The sequence below is a fragment of the Otolemur garnettii genome, unplaced genomic scaffold (assembly GCF_000181295.1).
Source record: "Otolemur garnettii isolate 467f Iridium unplaced genomic scaffold, OtoGar3 scaffold00138, whole genome shotgun sequence".
Classification (NCBI taxonomy): Eukaryota; Metazoa; Chordata; class Mammalia; order Primates; family Galagidae; genus Otolemur; species Otolemur garnettii.
The window spans coordinates 3,949,842-3,970,665 of NW_003852533.1; the positions used below are offsets into that span (position 1 = coordinate 3,949,842).

The 20,824-nt window shown below is 45.3% G+C and overlaps 1 protein-coding gene across 1 annotated transcript in view; it reads left to right on the top strand.

The window, feature by feature from the left end:
- Positions 1-2,083: 2,083 nt before the first annotated feature.
- Positions 2,084-20,824, top strand: part of HMGA2 (high mobility group AT-hook 2) — a 137,030-nt gene continuing 118,289 nt past the window's right edge. The window contains exons 1-3 of the mRNA XM_023518416.1: positions 2,084-2,194; positions 4,778-4,864; positions 14,836-14,890. Of these exons, the coding sequence (XP_023374184.1) occupies positions 2,084-2,194; positions 4,778-4,864; positions 14,836-14,890 (253 nt within the window). The remainder of the gene's footprint in view (positions 2,195-4,777; positions 4,865-14,835; positions 14,891-20,824) is intronic.

Genomic DNA, 20,824 nt, shown 5'->3' on the forward strand with positions numbered 1-20,824 from the left:
CTCCATCCGGAGGGCCAGGCTGTGCCTCCCAGATCCAGGAGAAACCCTGGGTTCTCCCAGAGCCCTCCACGTGCAGCGGAGTCCCAGCTCTGCACCCGGCAGCTGGAAACGGATTTAAAATGGCAACGCTGACCAATCAGCGCGGTCGCCGGGCAGACAGCGACAGGCGCCGCCTCCACGCGCCCAGAGCCCGCGGTGCCCCGCTCCGGCTTCGGGCGCGAAGTGGGCGTTTCCATTCCACGGTGGTCTGCGTCTTGGAAAAAAAAAATTCCTCCCCAGGTGAAAGTTTTTACTTTGGAATTAGTCCAAAATAATTTTGGGTGTGATGTGTGAAAACCTGAACTGAATTTTTTCGGAGCTTTGTGTTATTCAAGGGTGGAAAGAGGTGCGTTTTAAAATGTGCTCCACCTCTTAAAACTGACTGTGGCCGTTACGGCGTTCACGGAACTCAGAAACAGCCCCGGCTGTAAAATTAGGACTTGGCGGACAGGGAGTTCCTGGGGAGGAGGTTAAATCGAGGTAAAGTGAAGGGAACGGTGGGTAGTCGGAGCAGTTGTGGGCTCAGGAACCCAGAGGTCCCCTTTACGCTGCCCACGTTGCAGCCCGCGGAGACTCCGCGCCTTTCCAGTGTTGCCCGAGGGGAAAGCTCACTCGAGAAGCCGGCGCGCTCCGTGCGCGTGTGAGCACATTGTTTGCACGTGTCTGCGAGTGTGCACGTCTGTGTGCCTGTGTGTATAGGTGCGCGCGCGTGTGCACGTGGCTCCGCGGGCAAGTGTGCATCGGCGTGCCCAGGTCTGTGTGTGCGTGCGCGCTCGCTGCGCGCTCTGTGGGGAGGGCATCCCGAGACCTAGCAGGCGGTCAGGGCAGTCCCCTGGTCCCGAAGTCCCTGTTGGCTCTCAGGGAACCGGAGCGCTGCGGCTGCAGAACGCTGGCTCCGCACCCCGGAGGCGCAGGTAAAGGCCGGTCCTGAAACCAGGCTCTGGGACAGGAACGTGTCCACCCCTTTCCGGGACAACTGCCCAGGGGTGACTCGGGCGCCGGGTGGGGCAAGGCCCGAGGCGAGCCGGCCCCGGGATCCCGGCCTGTCCCTTTAACCCTGCCGCCGGGCGCGAGCACGTGAGCGGGGCTCCGGGTGGCACCCGGGCGCCGCCGCCGCGGCAGTTGTGTTTCGAACGCGGCCTCTGGCCCTCGGCCAGGCGCCTGGGCCCGGCGGTCCGCGGCCTCCCTCCTCCCCGTCCTTTCTTCCTGCGCAGCCCCCTCCCCTTTATCCGCCCACGATCAGAGGTGGGCGCTCCCCGCCCCCAGCGCACACTCAGCCCGCCTGAATCCCGGCAGGAACTCAGAGAACTTCCAGCCCGGGCGGCGCGCACTTGAGGCAGGACGCAGGAGCCAGCAGCCCGTCCCCCGACTCTGCGGTGCGGTGCCGCCAGCTCCCGCCACCCGAGGAGGCACAGTGCCACCCACCGCTCTGTCCCTTGCTCGTGCTCGCTGCTCGACCTGTCCTGGCTGAATCTCCTCATCCTCTCTTTACTTTCCGACTGCCTAAGGCAGCACTTTCTCCCTCTTTCTCTCTCTTTTTCTCTCTCTCTGCGCAGAGCGGGGGGGAAGAGGAGGAGGAATTCTTTCCCCGCCTAACATTCAAGGGACACAATTCACTCCAAGTCTCCCCCTTCTCCAAGCCGCTTCCCAAGTGCGCCCGGTACCCGCAGTTCCTGACCCCAAAGCGAGAGCAGAGCCTCTCCGACCTCGAGCCCTCTTCCTTGTCCTCCGCTTCCCTCCTCCTCTAGCCACCTCTACCTCCACCTCCGCCGCCACCGCCACCTCCGGCACCCACCCCCCGCCGCCGCCGCCACCGGCAGCGCCTCCTCTCTCCTCCTCCTCCCTCTTCGCTCTTTTTGGCAGCCGCGGGACGTCCGGTGTTGATGGTGGCAGCGGCGGCAGCCTAAGCAACTGCAGCCTCGCAGCCCGCCGGCTCTCTCCCCGGCCTGCTCCTCGGCCCCGCACCCGTCTCCGAAGGCGCTGGGCAGACTCGGGCGGTCGAGGCGCAGCGGCTGCAGCAGCTGTAGCGGCGGCGGGAGGCAGGATGAGCGCACGCGGTGAGGGCGCCGGGCAGCCGTCCACTTCAGCGCAGGGACAACCTGCCGCCCCGGTGCCTCAGAAGAGAGGACGCGGCCGACCCAGGAAGCAGCAGCAAGTCAGTACGCGGGCGCGGCGGGCACCGGCCCAGCCCCGTGCGCCCTGCCAGGGCCCCGCGACGCGCCAGGCCACCGGGGCGCGGGAGCCCAGTCGTCGGCCGCCTCGCGCTGCCCGCGGGTGGCGGGCTGGGGGCGGGAGGGGAGCCCCGGGGCGCCCGCGTCGCTCCGGGCGGGCGGGGAGATGGGAGCTGCGGCGCGCGGCCGCTGGAAGGCGGGAGCGGCGGGTGGGAGAAGCGCTGCCTCGGACTTTCGCTATTGTGCGCTGCCTGAGTGGCGCGGGGTCGCCGGGTGACTGCGAGCAGCCGGGGTCCGGCGAACTGGGGCTCGCCAGGGCTTCCCGAGCCGCTTTTACAATGGCCGGGGGCAGTGGGGGAGGAGGTGGCGGGGACCGGCGCTCGGCCGATCAGGGATGAAGGGGCTAGAGTTCCAGGGACCTGGAGTCCTGGGACCCGAGGCTCTTTCTCCCGCCTCCTGGGGCTGTTCGCGGGCCGGGGGCTGCGCACTGGAGTCGCCCCCTACGCTTCCAACAAGCTCCCGATGGCCCCAAACTCGCGCCCTCCCGACAAAGAACGCGTGGGGACCGGGCTGCTCTAAGGCTCTTTAAACGCAGCGCGGCAGCCGCCAAAGGTACCGGGGGTACCGGGAGCCTGGGCCCCCGCGGGATGAGGTTAAGTCGTTCGGCCAAGGGCGCTTTGAAAGGAGTGTCCACGGTGGCCAGGGTCCCTTCCTCGTCAGGCGCCGGGTCTCCCTTTTACCCCCGAATCCCGCGCGCCTCAGAGCCGTGGACATTAAATGTTCTTCTAGGCTGGGGGTTGGGAGGGGGAGATCGAGGGGAGCCCGGGACCCCGCGGAGTGGAGGGTTTTGTCTGCGGATGCAACCAATTAAGCGTGCAGCGGGCGCTTGCAGAGCTGCGCGCAGCGCCCTGGGCTGGGGTTTTGTTCGCTGCAATTTCCAAGCCTCGGCGGGCAGGGTTGGAGCGGGTATGTCTATTGAGAACATTTAAACTCCACTTCCTTGGGCTTTAAAACTTCTCCTTCGCTCCTTAGCCTTAAATCGCTTCCTTCATGGCAAATAGGCCGATTAGAAAATAATCCTAGACTCCCAAAGCCGCCCGAGAGCAAGGTGAGGAAATTGAACAATGCTTGCTGGCCCGGGCGTTTCAGGAGAACCGAGAGAGCTGTATGTACCTTTTTGAAATCATCAAAGGAAACAACTAGTCCAGAGGCCCCGGAGTTTTCCCGCTCTGCCCAGGCGACCCTTTACACGGGGTTTGGGTCCTGTTTTCCACCTCCCAGGAAGGCTCTGACCCCCTCTCGTTTCCCACCCACCACCCAGCTCTCTCTAACTCTGCTAATAGGCCCCCCTAAAAAAAAATTAAAAGAAAATTCATCGAACTCGGGGTGGGGGGGGGAATTGGCTGTTTTACCTTTGAGTTAAGAGGCAGAGTTCACAAAGAAAGAAAAATGTGTCTCCGACGTGTGTGCTGTGGGTGTGCCCAGCTGGCGCTAGTGGGCCCGCAGAGAGCTTGCGGGAACCTTCCCGAGTCTGTGAATAGGATGCGAATTTTCATTGAGGACTTCCATGCGTTTTAAGTTAATTAGTCTCACTTAATCACCGAATCTGAATGAAATGTGAATAGATGATTCACTGCATAAATATTTAGGATCTGGAATATTAATCATCACATTTTCCTAACCACTTGGGTATTTACTACTTGGCATAGGAGCCATTTAAAGTTTTGCTAAATCTAGTGATTGTTTAAATTTCTACTTCCCAGGCACTCCTTTCCTCTTAACTGCCCCCCCCCCACCTTTTACTTTTCTCTAATCCACCCCCCATAAGAGTTTTCTCAAAAGAAAAGTTTCGAAGAAAAGTTGATTATTTTTATCAAAATATATTTAAATTTAGACTGGAGACCATGTCTCCATCTCCAAAAGGAAGTGGAGAATTGAAGCAATTATGTAGATAATTCAAGCAAAACCTCCCACCACAGATTTACCATAATTATTCGGAAAGTTTAGGGGGAATGGAGTTATTTTGAGCTGAAGAACTGGGATAATTGTTCCAATATTTCACTCACAATGTGTCGTTGGAGGCATAATTGACCTAGAATGTAGGTAGACAGAGATGATTAAAAACTACCTTTTCAATATGGAAGATGGATACAATATCTGAGATGTTAGCTTTATTTTTCTGCTGTTTGAAATTCTAGTATAACGGATAGTGGTATTTGTATAAAATGCCTATTACTGTTTTGAGTGGCTGAATGCATCACCATGTAAACTTAGCACCTTCAAAAAATATGACTTTCTTTAAAATAGAGCATGCAATAATTTGGCTTTTGTTACCATCCTAGGTTTGAAATTGTATCTAATTTTCATACACAAAACAGAGCTTCCTCTTTGAGCCCTGAGGTTGGAAGTATAGCTTCCTCACTTTTCTGTGAACTGTACCATCATCATCCACTTACGTTGGAACTGAATGTGTCCGGCAGCGCTGCTGTGTAGCACATGCAGAGATAGAGCTGAAGACTAGGGGTCCACTCTTGCCACAACAGCGTTTTTTTTCCCCCCACAATTAGGAGCCGACCGGTGAGCCTTCTCCTAAGAGACCCAGGGGAAGACCTAAAGGCAGCAAGAACAAGAGCCCCTCCAAAGCGGCTCAGAAGGTGAGTCTCTCAAGTCCTGCTGTCCTAACTTTGTGAATGGCTGCAGGAACCTCGCAGATACTTTCCCATTCTGACTCCACACCTAAGGGTTTGTTTGTCCCCGCTGGGTAACCCAAGACTAATTTCCTGCATTTAACATTTGTTAGATGGGAGTTAACTTTGTTTTCTAAGTGCATGCTTAGCATAAAAAGTTTGTGAAGATACTTTTGGTGTTATTTTTGAACAAACCACCAAATAATGGGAACCTTAAAATCAGGGTGGGGGGCGGTAAGGAAGGAAGGGGCAGAGAATGATATAATAATATTTGCACCTTGTAAAATGGTGAAAAACAAATCAAAACTACAGATTTGCTTGGTGGTGAAGTTTTTGCAGTTTCCTCTGAAAAATAAGAGAGTTTAATTTACTCTCTGGTATTTACATGACTACTGCAAACCAAGCCCCATTGAAGCACTTTGCCAAATGGATGTTAATTAGAAGTGAATCCAATTATGGGATACTGGAAACAACTCCATGAATTTTACAGCTTTAATTGTGATGACAAATTATACTGTTTGTTCTGCAGTAAAGCTGCACATCTAGTGAGCTGCACATCTCAAAAGGCCTTTCTGTGAAGTGATACAGAAATACCCTGAATTTGACAATAAGAAGTTTTAACAAATTTTGACTCACTATGTATTTGGGGGCAGGACAAAACCCGGTCAAGTGTATCACTCAGTGTTTTTTTAAATAAATTTTAAATTGCAGTTTAAGATAATTTCATGCTGGCTGTATCTGAGCTAGAGAAGGACATATCTCAGGGTCAGTGCGCGTACAGAGAAGTGAAGGTAAACATAAAAGTCACATTTTTTTGTTTTACAAATAAATTAGGAAAAAAGCTGCTGTATTTTATTTGTAGATTTGTATCATAGTTGAGAACAAAGGTTTACAAATCAGAAGTAAATTTTGATAAACCTTTTCACTAGATCTGAGCCCCCCAGGCACAGTAGTTGTTGGCAAGGACTGTATGCTCATCTCTGTGGAGTTGATGTTCTGTGAGGTTTTTCTCCGTGCTGGTGGCAGGAACCACATCATATGTGATAGTTTTCAGTGTCGTAAACTGCTATAGCAACTAGTTATTTTGGAAGTAATTGTAAAGTTACTTAGAAGGTAACTATGACTTCTTATTTGTTTTAACAGTTTTGAAGTTGAATGAGCAGATTTTTTTCTTTCTTTCTTTTTTTTTTTTGCAGTTTTGGGCCAGGGCTGGGTTTGAACCCAACACCTCCAGTATATGGGGCCGGCACCCTACTTACTCCTTGAGCCATAGGTGCTGCCCAGAACAAGCAGAATTTTAACATTTAAATTTATTTGCTGCTTCTTAGCATTTAGACTTATGCTATATATTTAGTAAACTTTAAAATATCTCTAACATTCTTATTAGAAGTTATATTAAAACATAATCTGATATCCGTAATATGATATCATATTTATCATCCCTAATATGATATCATTTTACCTGGTTTATTGTTCCATTTTTACCTGGTTTATAAATTAACCTAAGAAAAAAACCTAATTTTACCAGAGACTTTTTTTGTGTTGCCTAAGTGTAGAATTTACCTAATTTAATTTTATTCTAAGGAGATGGCAGAGGAATATCTTGGTGGGTAACTAACAGACATTTAAGCTCTGATACAAGTGCTCTAAAAAATGCATCATTATAATATCTCCTAGGAAGAAATCTTAAATCTCATCATAAACAAATTACTTGGCATTTAATACAAAAAAGGAAAATGAATTGAATTCTATTACTTTACATTTTTGAGTGAGTAAATAGAAATGCTCCTATCACCTTCTATTCATTTTAAGAAGTTTGCCACTGAGTAACAAAATCTTTATTCACAAAAGGAAGGCCGAGGCATGTGCCTAATTTACTACCTAAAGCAAAATAAAAGAAAGTTTTGCTCCGTTGCCAAGTAAGGTCAGATGTATTTTTCCTGACTTTAGTGATAGGCGTTTACAAACGACCCTCCCAGGTAACTCATCTTTCTGGCAGTCTCCCTATGTGTGCACATGTTATTATAATCTCCAAAACAGAAGCAGGCTTTCTTTTGCTCCAAAGAAGTCCTTCTCTTAAATCTCTGATTCTCCCAGACACAATTATTTCGTACAATTCTGTTATCAAAGTGCCTCTTGCAATAAAAGTGAATAAATACATTTGCCCATAACATGACTGACTTTTCTTAAGTGTTGCAAATTACTTCATTTGTAGCATATAATACTTGCACTTGGAGTAGGAAAAGAGACTGCTTAGCAAAATAGTGGAGGACACTGACAGTCCTCATGGTGTGTGCCCTGGAGGCATTTCCACTTCAGCTCAGTGTGTGCTGACTGTGCCTTGCTCTACTAAACACCATGTTCACATACCCTGGCTTATTAAATATATGTTGTGCTCTAACAAAACATACATTTGGTAGGATTTTGAAAGACAGATCTTTTTAGAAAAATTTACGTGTTTCATAACACATAAGATATATATATCCCCTGCTACAGTGGCCAGGGTAGATATGAGAAGTTATCTATGATTAACAAATGGGGTGTTTTCCTGCAAACCGAGGCTCGCCACAATGAAAAATACATCACGAAAACTGGTAAGTATAGGAGGAGAAAGGAGCCGGACGCTAGGGAAGACGCCGTGTGCGCTGGACCCTGGATGGTGGGGTGTGAAACTTCTTGCTTCTTGATGTTTCTTTACTTACAAAGTTTATGTGTGGACTCAGTCACTGGCCTTGGGACATTTGAAAACAAAACTGCTTGTTAGAAAATTAACAGTGTGAAACTTGACAAGCAAGCAGAATGTTGCAAGGCCAAGTGGGTGACTGCGAGGTTAGCCATCCCTTTAGGTCCAGACCACATTCAGTAGAAGACTGATTCATGCAATAGGTAAAACAAACACATTTATAAAAACACAATTTGTTATGCTTAGAACTTTCGGAAGATAAGTATTCTTCAATCTCCTTAGAGTCCATTAAAAGTGACTCCCTGGGTGCACATCACAGGACAACTATAGATCTGATCTGAGTGCTCAGACTCTGTCCCTGAACTGGTTTCATACTGTTACTTAATAAAAGTAATCAGAAGTTTATGTTTTCCTGAATACTATATCTGTGTGCCTGTGTGTTTGTATATGTTTTTACCCTTTTTTTTTTTTTAATAGTCTGCTGTATACCTGTGACCAGTTGTCTACTAATTTATCATCTTAGGTTTTGTTTCCTCTCATGGCAGTGGGGGAGCACAGAACGTCTCAGGTTCACACTTCCTGTGTGGAGAGAAGGAAGTTACAATCCCCTTTACTGGAGGGTTTTGCTCCTTTTTAAAAATCATGACAAAGAGGGTTTGTCAGTAAATTCTTTACTGTTTAAAGTCTCAAGTCAAATTCATCTGTATGCTTCAAGCCAATTCTTACTCAAGTACTTTTAGGACAGTTATCTGCAGTTGAATTAAATTTTATTATAAGGAAAAAAAAATTAACAGAATCTCAGGAGTGATGTCAGAGATTGGCTTAATCTTCCTTTTGCCTTTTCATGTGGTAGCCAGACCTAAGCAGTAAAGTGCAGAATGATAGTGCAAGCATACAACCTAGGTGAAGTAGCTGTCGTTCAAAGACTCTTCGGAATAAATATCTGATTTGTCTTCAACTTGCTATCAAAGAAGTCCTCATACTGCCTGAAGGCTGTGAGGACCTGTCCATGCTCCTTCTAATTTACTGCTATTCCTAGAAATCTGGTTTATTTTTCACAAATCATCGCTAATGCCAGTCACAGGTATTTTAGGAAGAGAAAATGTGGATTTTACTCACCATTTTGGATACGTTATTTGGCATAAGTGCTGAGTGAGGACAGAATTTTCTTCAGACTACAGCAGGCCCCGCTGTAGAGAGTAACCAGCTTCATCCTAGGTCAGGCAGGGAGAGGTGGTGCTGGACATTGTCAGATAGTCCCAGCCTGTGGTGTGTACAGATGAGGGTAGTTTGGTTCCACTGTACTTTAATGGGCAGGTGAGTTCCATTTTGGGATTCAGGGTCCTATTTTAGTGTACACACGAATTTAGTACATAAAGCCCAAGTGCTGTTTCCATTATCTTGATATTTTAAGCTGATTTATCTAAACAGTTGGCGCTTTTTTTTTTTTTTTACTTTACCAAGAAGGGCCTTACTTAATGCATCAGCAAGTCCTATCTGGCAGTGCCCCCCTTTTTTGGTCACTACAGGTTATGATCCAAATGTGGGAGATATAAATGCGTGTGAATTATTTTATGAAGTCGCTTTCTTTCAAGGGACCTGTAGTTGTAATTCTCTGGAAGCTCTGACCCTTCTGCACTTGAAAGCTCCTCACTTCTCGGGCTGACCTACATTCCTGGCTCCTGTTTCCCTGTAGGTCTCAGTAGATCACCTTGCTAAGGGGATAGAATAGACTGACTTGGCATCTCTTGCCTTTCCGTGAGATGGGTGGGTGCTGGAGGATCATTCCAACATGCCGGGTCTTGTTGGCAGACACATGGTAGAAACTGAATTACATCCTCCACATTCTCAAGTTTTTAGTTGTGAATCTTTGTTTCGCCAACCAGGAGAAAAAGACGAACAGACAATTGAGCGTAGCTTAGGCTGTTGCTTTAATACACCCAACAGTTTCGACGGGCATATTCTATCTGATTTCATGAGAAGGAATGCGGGCATTTTGTCTGTGATAATCACAAGTGTGTTTGGAAGGTAATAGCTGTGACATCTTGCCTCAGTGCTGTGGGTTTTCTGATGATATAGAAGCAAAGGGAAGACCTGGAAGAAGAGAATCTTAAATTTTGAAAACAATAACTTTTCCCGTTACTTTGACTCGGTTTCAATTCGGTGTCTCCATCCATGAAGATAATCGTGTGCTAAGCAGTGACAGAGGCTGACCACAAGGGCTTCCTCGGTAAAACAAGGAAGAACCCAGGAATGATGGAATTTACTTGTATTTCCTATTGAAAAGACTATTGTCATGGCAAATTGTAGCATCTTTTCAAGACTAAAAGTGTCACACTTAAAATCAGGAAAGCTACAGAACTGGACTTTTGGAAAGGTAAAGTGAGAAATCCCTCACTGCTCCCCTGATGGGTTGGTCCCGCTGATTTCGACTCTAGTGCACACTGGTTTATGCTGTTTCTATTTTCTTAAAAGAGTGGCTGAAACAAATAAGGCATGACTTTCCAGACTTTGGAGAGTGGGCTCCACAGATTCTTAGGTTCAGCAGGTCTAAGTCTTAAAAAAGAATTCCAAGTACATGAAAACAAAACAGGAACCATCACACCCCATATTTTTCGAGCTTATTTCCGGTATAGTTGCATGATTGATTGATTTGGAGTACCAGTATTATGGCTTTATCCCTCATTCATCACAGTGCCTATAAAATGCAGTGAGAACGTTTATAGTAGCATCTAAATTTGCTATAATGGCCATCTAAATTTGTCCCCAAAGTCAGAATCAAATTACCCTCTTGGTTCCCAACTGCTGCTCTTATCCATGTGTTTATAGAGAACTTGGAAATATTTTACCTTTAACTAATTTGATTTTCACCCTAGAAGGTTATCTTTTGTATATTAACTTTTCCCATGGCAATGTTAATTTATGTGGGAATCGCTCCCAAAGGACAGACCCTGCACTGCCTTGAAATCAGGTTGGGTCTCAGTTCTACTGCCTGTGAAGGTGGCCGCTTTACTCAGTCTGGCATCTGTGGGCTGGGAAGTAGCAGCTGCCTACTTAAATAAGATACAAGATAATACTTGGAAAACCACTGTGGGCACTTACAGAATTGGTAGGTGTTTGTTTTAAAATAGGAGAAAGAGAAGAAATTGTGTTCAACTATCTACTAAGTGCCCTAGCTTTTGTCAGGCACTTTTCCATGTTTGTAGCTCCTTTAATCCTCTGACTTGGCATTAGTGGTCTTCATCCCCTAAGTGAGAGAACTGTGATCCAAGACGTAAGCTAGGGCATGTCTGATGTTCTGCCCTGGTAAATGATGGCATCTGGGTTTGAATTCAACTTTAATTCCAAAGCTTACACCCTTTCCATTACCATATGCCATCAAACATCTTATAAACATATGATACATCTAGTTTCTGTTAATCTCTAGTTATCCAAAATGCAGGTTTGAAATATATTGAGTAAAGGTTTTGAGAAACCTTTGAAGTGGCCCTGCCAAGGTCACGAAGGCATTGGAAATGGGTGCCTTCAGACCGATGCCCACAGACTTCTGGCCCCCAAGTAAAACCACAGGGCTAGGCCTTTGGGAATTGTATCACATCCAGAAGTTTCCTTATTTGTTCATTGAGAGGGCTGGATGAAATGATTTGTAAAGTTTTACTGAGTTCCAGCATTCCAATGGTAAGGAGGAAATAAAACACATATATAAGTTCTCCCCTCCCTCCCTTCTCCCTCCCTCCCTCCCTCCCTCCTTCCCCCCCTCCCTCCTTCCTTCCCTTCTCTCCCTCCCTGTTTTTCTCCTTTTCCACAAGTATGAAGTGATCACCTCTTGTACACCAGAAACTAAGCACTGTCATCAAACTCAAATTAATTTGCTAGATGAATGTTTTTAAATCTTTTTAATGTGGGGAACATCTTAGAAGACATAACTACATTCCCCACTTACTCCTCCTAACCCTCATGACCTTGCTTCTAAACATGTTAATACAATTAACTTTACAGTTATGAACCTAAACTTTAAGAAAAATGAATGAGGAAAATCAAGGAGGAAATAGTACTTTTAACAACATAGGGTTGTGAATCTTAGCATAATAGTGCCAGTAATATTCTGAAATTTCAGTTCTTACAAATTCAGAATTCCTACCCTCGCTTCCCTTTCTCCAGTCACCTAAGCAATAATTATTAAAACTAGTTATGTCTTTGTGACGTGTGGGTTGTCTGTGGGTTGTCGTGTAGAACCTAATTCTATTCTGGCAAAGGAAAACCAAATACACACTTGGGCTGTGTTGCATCTGTTGGTGCGTTAAAACAAAACAAGCCTCCTGAAAGTTTTGTTTGTCTTCTTTGAGAAATAATATCCTGAAGAGCATTAAACACAGGAAAACGTGTTAAAGCCAGTGGTTTCCAACATGCAAAACTCCGCCCTCTGTGCTGGTTCGCAAACTAAAATCCTAACTTGTTTTTCAGCCTTTGTGGAGTTTGATTAGAATGATTAAATAATGTGGGTTTTAAAGAACAATGCAGACCTCCCGGATGGACAGCTAATGTGCTTCCTCCAGCAGTTGCCTCCGAGGGGAGTCTCAGTTTACATGTAACACTGGCCTGAATGACCAAGGAGTAAGTTTGCTTTTAACAAGTCTGAGTGATAATCGTGATATTTTGCCCTTTTAGTAATGGTGCGAATTTTATTTCTCAATAGGCTTTTTGTAAATGAGATGCTCTTTTACAAGCCGTCTTATTTTCAGGGCTTTCTCTCTCTTTGAGAGATTTGCTTTCTCTTACTTTGAAATGCACTGAAACCCTTCTTAGGTATAAAAATAAAACCCTCTCTTTCTCAGTAGATTTTAGATACATCCTGGTCACGTCATGGCCCTGCCATGTAGCTAGTGCACAGGAGTTGCTGGTGCAGCACCTGTAGCTGGTCAGGTCCATAGCCACCTCCTGCAACCCAGCGCACCACCCTCATTCCCAGTAAAAAGGATTTCTGCCTGCCTTGTGTGTGATTTACTCCTGGGTAAGCCAGGCAATCTTACAATTGCTGCCCAAGATTAAATCAGCCACTGCTTCTGTACCAGAGAATTCTGCAGTTGTGTGACTCACCTCACACTATCCAAAGGGTTTCTTAGAAGCTTCACCCTAAAGGTGGTGGATGTAATGGAATATGTGCATTTTCTGAACCTTCTGTAAGATGGAACTAGCTTGACAGAGAGCTTTTTCTTGAAAGGTTTCATCTTGTCAGGAGTGCAAGAATGTGTATTGGCAGGTACTCGCAAGCACCTGGGTGACGCCCCTTCCAGGAGGCCTTATCTCCACTTACAGGTGACATCAGACTAGGGTCTTCAGGGACCACCCAAAGTCATAGAACTAAAATGGCAGCACAGGAATTCAGACCTGAGCCTGCCACAGCGGGGTCAGGACGCCTCTCCAGGAAGCAATGCTGTGAGTGATGGTGTGATCTACTGGGCTCTGAGCTCTCCCTCATTCATGCTGAAGTGAAAGACTCAGGTCAGGTGGGGCCCCTCACCCCTGACAGTAATGGATGCCTCTGTGAAGCCATTCAACAGTTGTGAAGGAGTCACGGCCAGCAGTTAGGTAGAGCTCCTAAAGGCCACCAGGTTTTTTCCTGTTCCGGAAAATTAGCTTAATTGGTGACGATTTTAGTTTCCTAAAATATTTTCTGTGGCAGCAAATGCTTTGTACTATCATTAGAGTCAAACAGAGCCGGCTTCGAATCCCAGGTCTACCAGTGACCTGTGTGACGTGTGACTCCAGCAGGTTGTATTCCTGTATGTTAAACCATCTGAAAACTTAGCCGCTCATCTCCAAAATGAGAGAAATGACAATGCCCACTTTATGAGGGTCTGTGAGAGTTAAAGTAGCAGGCCACTGACTCAGCCCAGTGCCTGGGGTATTTTAAATGCTCGATAAATGTGAGCATTACAGTCATACAGAGTTTGGCTTAATTCATGGGACCTGTTACATAGTAATGCCAGGTTGGGGGATGTTATTTGGTGAGCAATCTTGTGGCTTACTTTTATCTGTTATTTACTTATCTATCCGCTATCATCTATATCTGTCTGTTTTTTACTGAGAGAAAGAGGAAAGTTTTATTTGGCAGTGTAGACAGTTACAGTGGTCATTCATGTGTCACCAGCTGCTAACCCAGACAACAAAAGTAAAAGGCAAAACAAGTCATCCTGGCTCAGGTTACCGACTGATGTTTTTGTGTGGATGTAAATAGACTTGGGAAGATTCTCATACACAGAACAATTTGTACTAAGTTTTCTTCATCTTGTAAAGTATAAACACGTTTTCATAGAAGGTATGAATTGGGGGGTTGTTTGTATATGTTCTTGTTGTGTTTAGGCATTAGAGGTGATAAAAACATGGGAATAGCTAATGAATTTGTAGATAATGTTAAAATTTGATTCAAAAGAGAAAAAACAACTGTGATACCAGAAAAATCTCCTGTGTAGTTAAGCAAGCAAACTCTTTGATACTTAGAAATATTTTCATGTCAGGTCTGTGTTGAGGGTGGAATTGTTTATATTGTTTATTTAAATGTATTATTTTTAGACACTTAGCATTTTCCATCTCTGGGGCAAGCATTCGTGATTTCTGCTAGCTTTATTTCTCCCTCCGCTTTAGGTGAATTGACTAACAAGTGATTGTTTTTGGCCAGAAACAGGAAATTTATCGAATAAAACTGTTCAAATTGTTTTTAATTTTGAATTAGAATGCTTATGTATCCTTTTTTACATTTAGGGTTGCTTTTGGCCGCCAATATAGGAGGACTTTCTGAACTCAGAAGCAGTTTATCGACCTTAATTTTTGAAACTTGAGTTGTGAAAGGGAAAGAAATCTTGCTCATTTAAAAAAAAGCATTTGTTTTCTAAAACAGTTGTTTATACCGTTTTAGAATGTGGGGTAATTTTTTAATTACGGAAAGAAATAAAGTCAAAATAGCTTTTGAAATAGCAAGATTTCATGCATTTCAGAAGAGACCACTCAGGGGAGTCTTTTAGGGAGAGGGATTTCCCAGATAGCATTTTATAGCATACACTGGGGAAAAAAAAAACAGGGAAGAAAATCTACTTAAAAAAGCAGAAGATGAACTTTAGAGGAAAAAGAGGTTGTTAAAATAATGGAGGTACCTCGTCTGCAAACCGGAAGGTCCTTCCTTGTGTCCTGTCCCTGGCGCAGGGCTCACTGACGACCTGGGGTGGGAACCATAATGACTGACTGTTTCATGTTGCAGAAAGCAGAAGCCACTGGGGAGAAACGGCCAAGAGGCAGACCCCGGAAATGGGTGAGTGACGAGATGAATTTATTGCTATTCTTAAAAAAAAAATGTTTTTACGAGAAAATTTGTGTTTCATTAATTACATGAGTTTCTCTCCTGTGGTGCCATGAGCCCTTGAAAGGGGCGAGCAGGTGGCAGCATCCCACTCTCGCCCTGGGGCTCTGGCCTCAACACTTTGCGTTTCTGGAGGTGACTCCTCTGTCTTTTTCTTACCAACATCACTCCATTCAAAGGGGATAACGATGACATAACTCGCCCAGCGCTTTGAATGACTAAAGTGTATTATGAAACCTTGGAAACTGATTACAAATGGTGGTAAACGAATGTCAGATGAAATGTGTGTGAGAGGACTTTACAGAGTTTTCTTTCTTTGTTCCCCATGGGCCTTCTTTGGACACATCTCATTTTCTAGGTGGCTGTATTTTCTTTTTCATGTTGGCAAGGTTCCCGTTTTCCCCGCTCCCCTTAGCACCCTTTCTCTGTGCACTAACCTTAGAGACACCTGCACCCAGGGGAGCGCCCTTAGTCCCATAGATGCACAGATCCCGGATCTTTTGAGACTGTTCGGTGATCTCTGCAGAACTTCACTGGTTCTACCACCTGAACCTTGTTCCCTGGGTCACCCGTCACCCATGTTCTTTGGTCTGTCTTCCCACTGACAGAAGAAAAGTTGTGCAAATGAACAAAACCATTTCTCCAGGACGGGAAGGCGCCCTCCCTCTGGCTGCTTCCGGGACAGCTCTTTGGCCCTTTTCCTGCTTCCCGCTCTCTCCTTTGTGCTTCGTGTTGTCACAGTTTCTTTCCTGCTGGGTCACGTTTTCTGTCCCTTGCTGTCACTTTCTGCTCATAAGTCTGTATCACTTTCTACGCATGCTTTGGCCTTTTTCATTTAATTTATTCATCTTGTGTTTTTCCTCTGCTCAACATGCGTTGGGATTAGATTTTTTAGCATGAGGAAATGGGATGATCTTTGGAATAAAAACATCTCAGTGTTACAGTATAACCTGAAAGGAAGGGTATTTGACTCGACCTTCTGTCCAGCAAATGAATTCTCTGCAAAGGCACCCCCAGGTGATGACCGCCCAGCCAGTGCTTGATCACCTTGAACATCAGGGAACTCACTGCCTGTGGGGGCTGCACCTTCCTTCCTGGACAGCTCTGAACATTAGAAAATGCTTCCACCTGACTCCCTGTAAGTTCTGCCCTCTGTCTCTCGGCCTTCCTCCGGAATACACACAGTGATTCCTTGCACGTCCACTCACCTGCCTCGCTAGGTATGCCAACATTAATTGGGGCTACGGCATGGTCACCAGCGTGTAGTGGAAGTAGCACCTTTTGACTTCTGAGAGTAAGGAAAGAAAGGCCTTACGGCTTCCTCAGTTACCAGAACTTAATTTCTTTTCACCTTGGAATAATTTGAGGACAATTAACACACATGCTCTGTTCTTTTTCTAGTTTGAATAGCTTCAGTCTTTTCATTTCTTTTCTCCATAAAGGAACATTCTTGTTATTCTTCTCTGAGCATGTTTGTTTTTTAATTAATCTTTTGAAATAATGTCCAGAACTAAGTGTCAGGATCCAGGTGTGTGTTCCATAACCAGTGGGTTCCTCGCCTCCCTTGCTGTAGTATGGTTTTAGTTATCTATTCCTGCTTAATCAACCACCTCAAAGATGTCATAGTACAAAACAGTAACTATGTGTATTTTCTTATGTTCATGGATTCTTTGGTTCAATAATACGGACAGGGCAGAGAAGACAGGCCTCTTCGTGCCCCAGGATGTCTGGAGCCTCAGCTGGGAGGAATCAAGCATCTAGGGATGACTGACACTTGGGGTCTAGAATCTGAAAGCTTCTTCACTTACAGGTGTGGTACTTTGGCAGCACTGGTGGGAGTTCTGGGGATATCGGGAGTGTCTGCTGGACCTCCCACATGTGGCCTCCACAGCTTGGTGGCTCCGGGGACTCAGTCTTCTCATTTGTACTCTGGGCTCCCAGGGAGAGTGTTCTGGTAACTGAGGAAGCTGTAAGGCCTTTCTTTCCTTAGTCTCAGAAGTCAAAAAGTGCTACTTCTGGTATATGCTGGTGACCATGCCGTAGTCCAAGTTAGTGTTGGCATCCATCGCCAGGCAGGTGTGCTGCTTCCGACCATCAGAACTCCAAAGGGACATGCCATCAGTGAGAAAGATGTGTGCAGTCTTTCCATAGGCAACATTATAGAAAATAGACGACCTCTCTGAAGTCATAGGATTAATGTGGCTTAAATGAACTGAGATACGTTGTAAACAAAAACCACAACAGCTGACCAGCAACAGAACCTGCATCAGGTGGGTTGGTAACGGTCTCTTTGGGCTGTCCTGTCACACTCACCAGCTCACTTCCACCAGTCACAGGCAGGTCACTGCTCCTCTCAGAACCTTTCTGTGGCCTCACAGCTGCTCAGTGTACTAATTACAAGCCAGCCTAGTGTGGGAAGGTGCCCGTTCACGCCTGCTGCCATCATGGTTGTCTTCCTCACCACCCTTCTCTCACAGCTGATGTTTCAGCCAGGCTGGAGTAAAGTACAGCAGGATGGAAGGATCTGGTGTGCTTTCTTCTTAGTGAGTTCTTGCTGATTTGGGGGTTGGGGTCTGGATTCCAGGCATCTGATCTTCATGCCAGGTGAGAAGCCCATGTGAGGCGTCCACCCCAGAAACCTTTGTGGGAAGAGCTGGACCATGCTCTTGACTTCTCATGGTTTCTAAATTTTTCTGGCTGTGAGGATGGAAAATATTGTGTGGGGAATTGTTACAAGCCCTGGATTTGGTCCCCAAAGAAGGGTTGTTCTACTTAGAGGAGGAAATAAATGGAAAGTGTGTATTTTCTCTACACACCGTGCTCGGGCCTTGCTTGTGGGTTGTCCACTGGGCAGTGTGCTCAGCCAGGCACAGCAAGACACTCCCTGCTCAGTGATACTCTGCTGGGAAGCTTGTCCTGAAGAAATAAATCATTTCATTTTCCATAGGAAATGGGCTTGTGCCTTATAGTAAGTTCAGTTCTTTCCAACAGTGTCATTCACCCATTTCCTTGAGTTCAAGGAATCCACCCACCTCAGTCTCCCAGAGTGCTGGGGTTACAGGCATGAGCCACCGTGCCCAGCCTACAAATTTTAAAGGTCCACTCTCCTCCTCTGTGGAAGTACATTCTCTTCCCAAAGAGTTGTGTGAGGATTAAAGGAGATAATCTATGCAAGAGGCTTAATGAAGAGTGTGGCACACAGTAAGTGCTCAATAAATGTTAGAAGTTATGGTGACTCTCACTGGACACTTTCACGCTGGGGTTGGTGATGCATAGCCTCAATCCTGATTACTTAGGGCCACTCGTGGTGATACCTGGAACAGGTGACGGAGTGGTGTGTCATACTCACTAAGCACCCCGGTGGAGCCATTCTGTCTTTGGTATGGCTACAGTATCAGTAGGTTTAAGAATTGGTTATAAATACTATTAAAGTACATTTCAATTGTATTTGCAGTCAAGGGGGAAATGTCATATCACAGCATATAAGACTCTCTTCTGATAGTGGCGGTTTGGTGTCATGTGCCCATTTGAAAGTAGCGTTTCTGCTTTTGGCCTCAGTCTGCACGTGCTGAGATTTCCATCAGCCAGTCCTGCTGATTGGAGTCAGGCATTTAATATTTGCAACTCTCAGTTTTTGCCTAGGAAAGGAGCTCATCACAGGACTATTTTAGTGATAGAAAATATTTGGACAGAGTTTTGGAGAGTGGGGCTAAGGCTTAAGAATACAGTGAAATAATTAGAGTTATTAGCCTCACATATGAAATGCTCCACCCAAGTGTTGCTTATTGAGACAGCCGGTGCTTCTGGAAGAATAGAAGCAGGAACCCCCCCATGGGCACACATCAGTGGGAACAGCCACGCTTTCAAATGTGTTGCTTAAATTTTTATGAGAAAGGAAATTAACAACAGAAAGAAAATATTCCCCACTATGTATTAATGGTTTTTAAAGGAAAAAAAAATTATTCTGGAGATAGTGAAATTGATGTAGAAATTGATCCAAGGAGCAGATGCTGAAACTTAACTTCAGTTGGTCACCAGACGGTTGCTGACAGTCCATTTGGTTTCTCAGGCGGCTGATTTTCTGTGTTTGGTAATGAGGTGCGGGCCGTACATAGATTTAAAAACACACATTTCCCGTCCATCTCCATTGGGTGGGGGGAGTTGTCTTTCTTTTACCAAAGAGCTTGTGATACACAGGAGAGTGATGTGGTTTCATTTGTTAGTCAAACGTGACGACTGTAGGTGGGCAACAAGGACTTTCTGTTTTTCCTATTTTATTGAAATCTAGAACCTTAAGTGATGATGTGAGGATTGAGAGGAGGAGCTAAATCAGAACAGAATCTGCTAGAACCAGAGTGACTGAAGCTCTTCGCTTTCCTTGCAAAGATCCCAATTTCTAACGTCCCGAAGAACCTGCCAACCTGGCTTTGAAGCTAAACCATTAGGTGTTCATTTCCATTACTTTTTCCCTCTGCTTGTTTCCTACTTTTTTTTTTTTTTTTTAAATTGGCCATCGGTAATTTAACACTTGCCTTGTTTAAACTGAGATACAAACTCATTTCTTAGAAGGGAATATCCAATACTGCTTACTGCAGATAATTGCAACTTTGTACTGGAGTTAGGAGAATTGACTTTGATATTAAGTCAGAGACTGTCTGCTAATAGAGCGCGTGGAGGGATTATAATTTTCATGTAGAACTTGTTATGGTAACATGCTTTGAAAACCAGCAGAAGCTGCCTTTACAGCACATGAATCATTACTATATGCTCAGTGATTAAATAAATTAAATTAAATTTTCTGATACATACAATACATTCAAAATTGCTAAGTCCCAGCTTCTAGAACTTATCGCCTCCTTTGCAATATTTTGTGGTTAAAAGTGGAGTATTTTCCAAACCCTTTCCCTGTGGGAGAAAATGGCTTAAATTTATTTTGTTTTAATACCTTACTGCAAAATTCACTAAAGTGATCATTTAAAATTGTAAGATTAAATTTGAAAATACTAATAAGTCGTACCTGAAAGCTAAGAACTGGGTTTGATCATTGATGCTTTGATTTGAGATTAATCTCTTAGTGGTTTATTTTAATAGCTTAAGTGCAGTCCTTAATTATACTGTTAAATGAAGTCTTTAAGAAAGGGACGGATAGTTTGCCCTACACATCATCCAGCTCTCTTTGGCATGGCCAGCCTGTACTAGACCCCCACCCACCGTCCAGGACTGTGCCGAGGTCGGCCACCGGGTCTGACAGCAGATGGCCTGCTGCAGGGGCCCTATGATCTTACTCAGCTACAAGCAGGGAAGAACTTGTTTTTCTCCTACTCATCTAGCGTGGCACAGTCCAGAAAAATTCATTTAAATGTCCTACTCCTCCACATGATAGCATCAGATCAATAAAATCATGACCAAGGTTGTTCTCTCAATTTTTCTCTGATAAAATGACAGGTATCATGGAATACAGTGACCATTTTGTACAGAAATAAAGGTATGTGAGACTTTTCCTACATAGGGTACTAGCCCTCCTCCCATATACAGATTTACTTAGACTTACCCAACTTTTATTCATGGATGGTAGTAAATATTTGTAAAAGATTGGAAAGTGTGTGGTATATATAAATAAAATTAATATGCAACATTAAAAAAATAAATAAAGGCTGGGCTCGGTGGCTCACGCCTATAATCTCAGCACTTGGGAGGCTGAGGGGAGTGGATTGCCTGAGCTCACAAGTTTGAGACCAGCCTGAGCCAGAGAGAGACCCTGTCTCTAAAACATAGCCGGACGTTGTGGCAGGTGCCTGTAGTCCCAGCTACTTGGGAGGCTAAGGCAAGAGGATCGCTTGAGCCCAAGAGTTTGAGGTTGCTGTGAGCTGTGACACCACAGCACTCTACC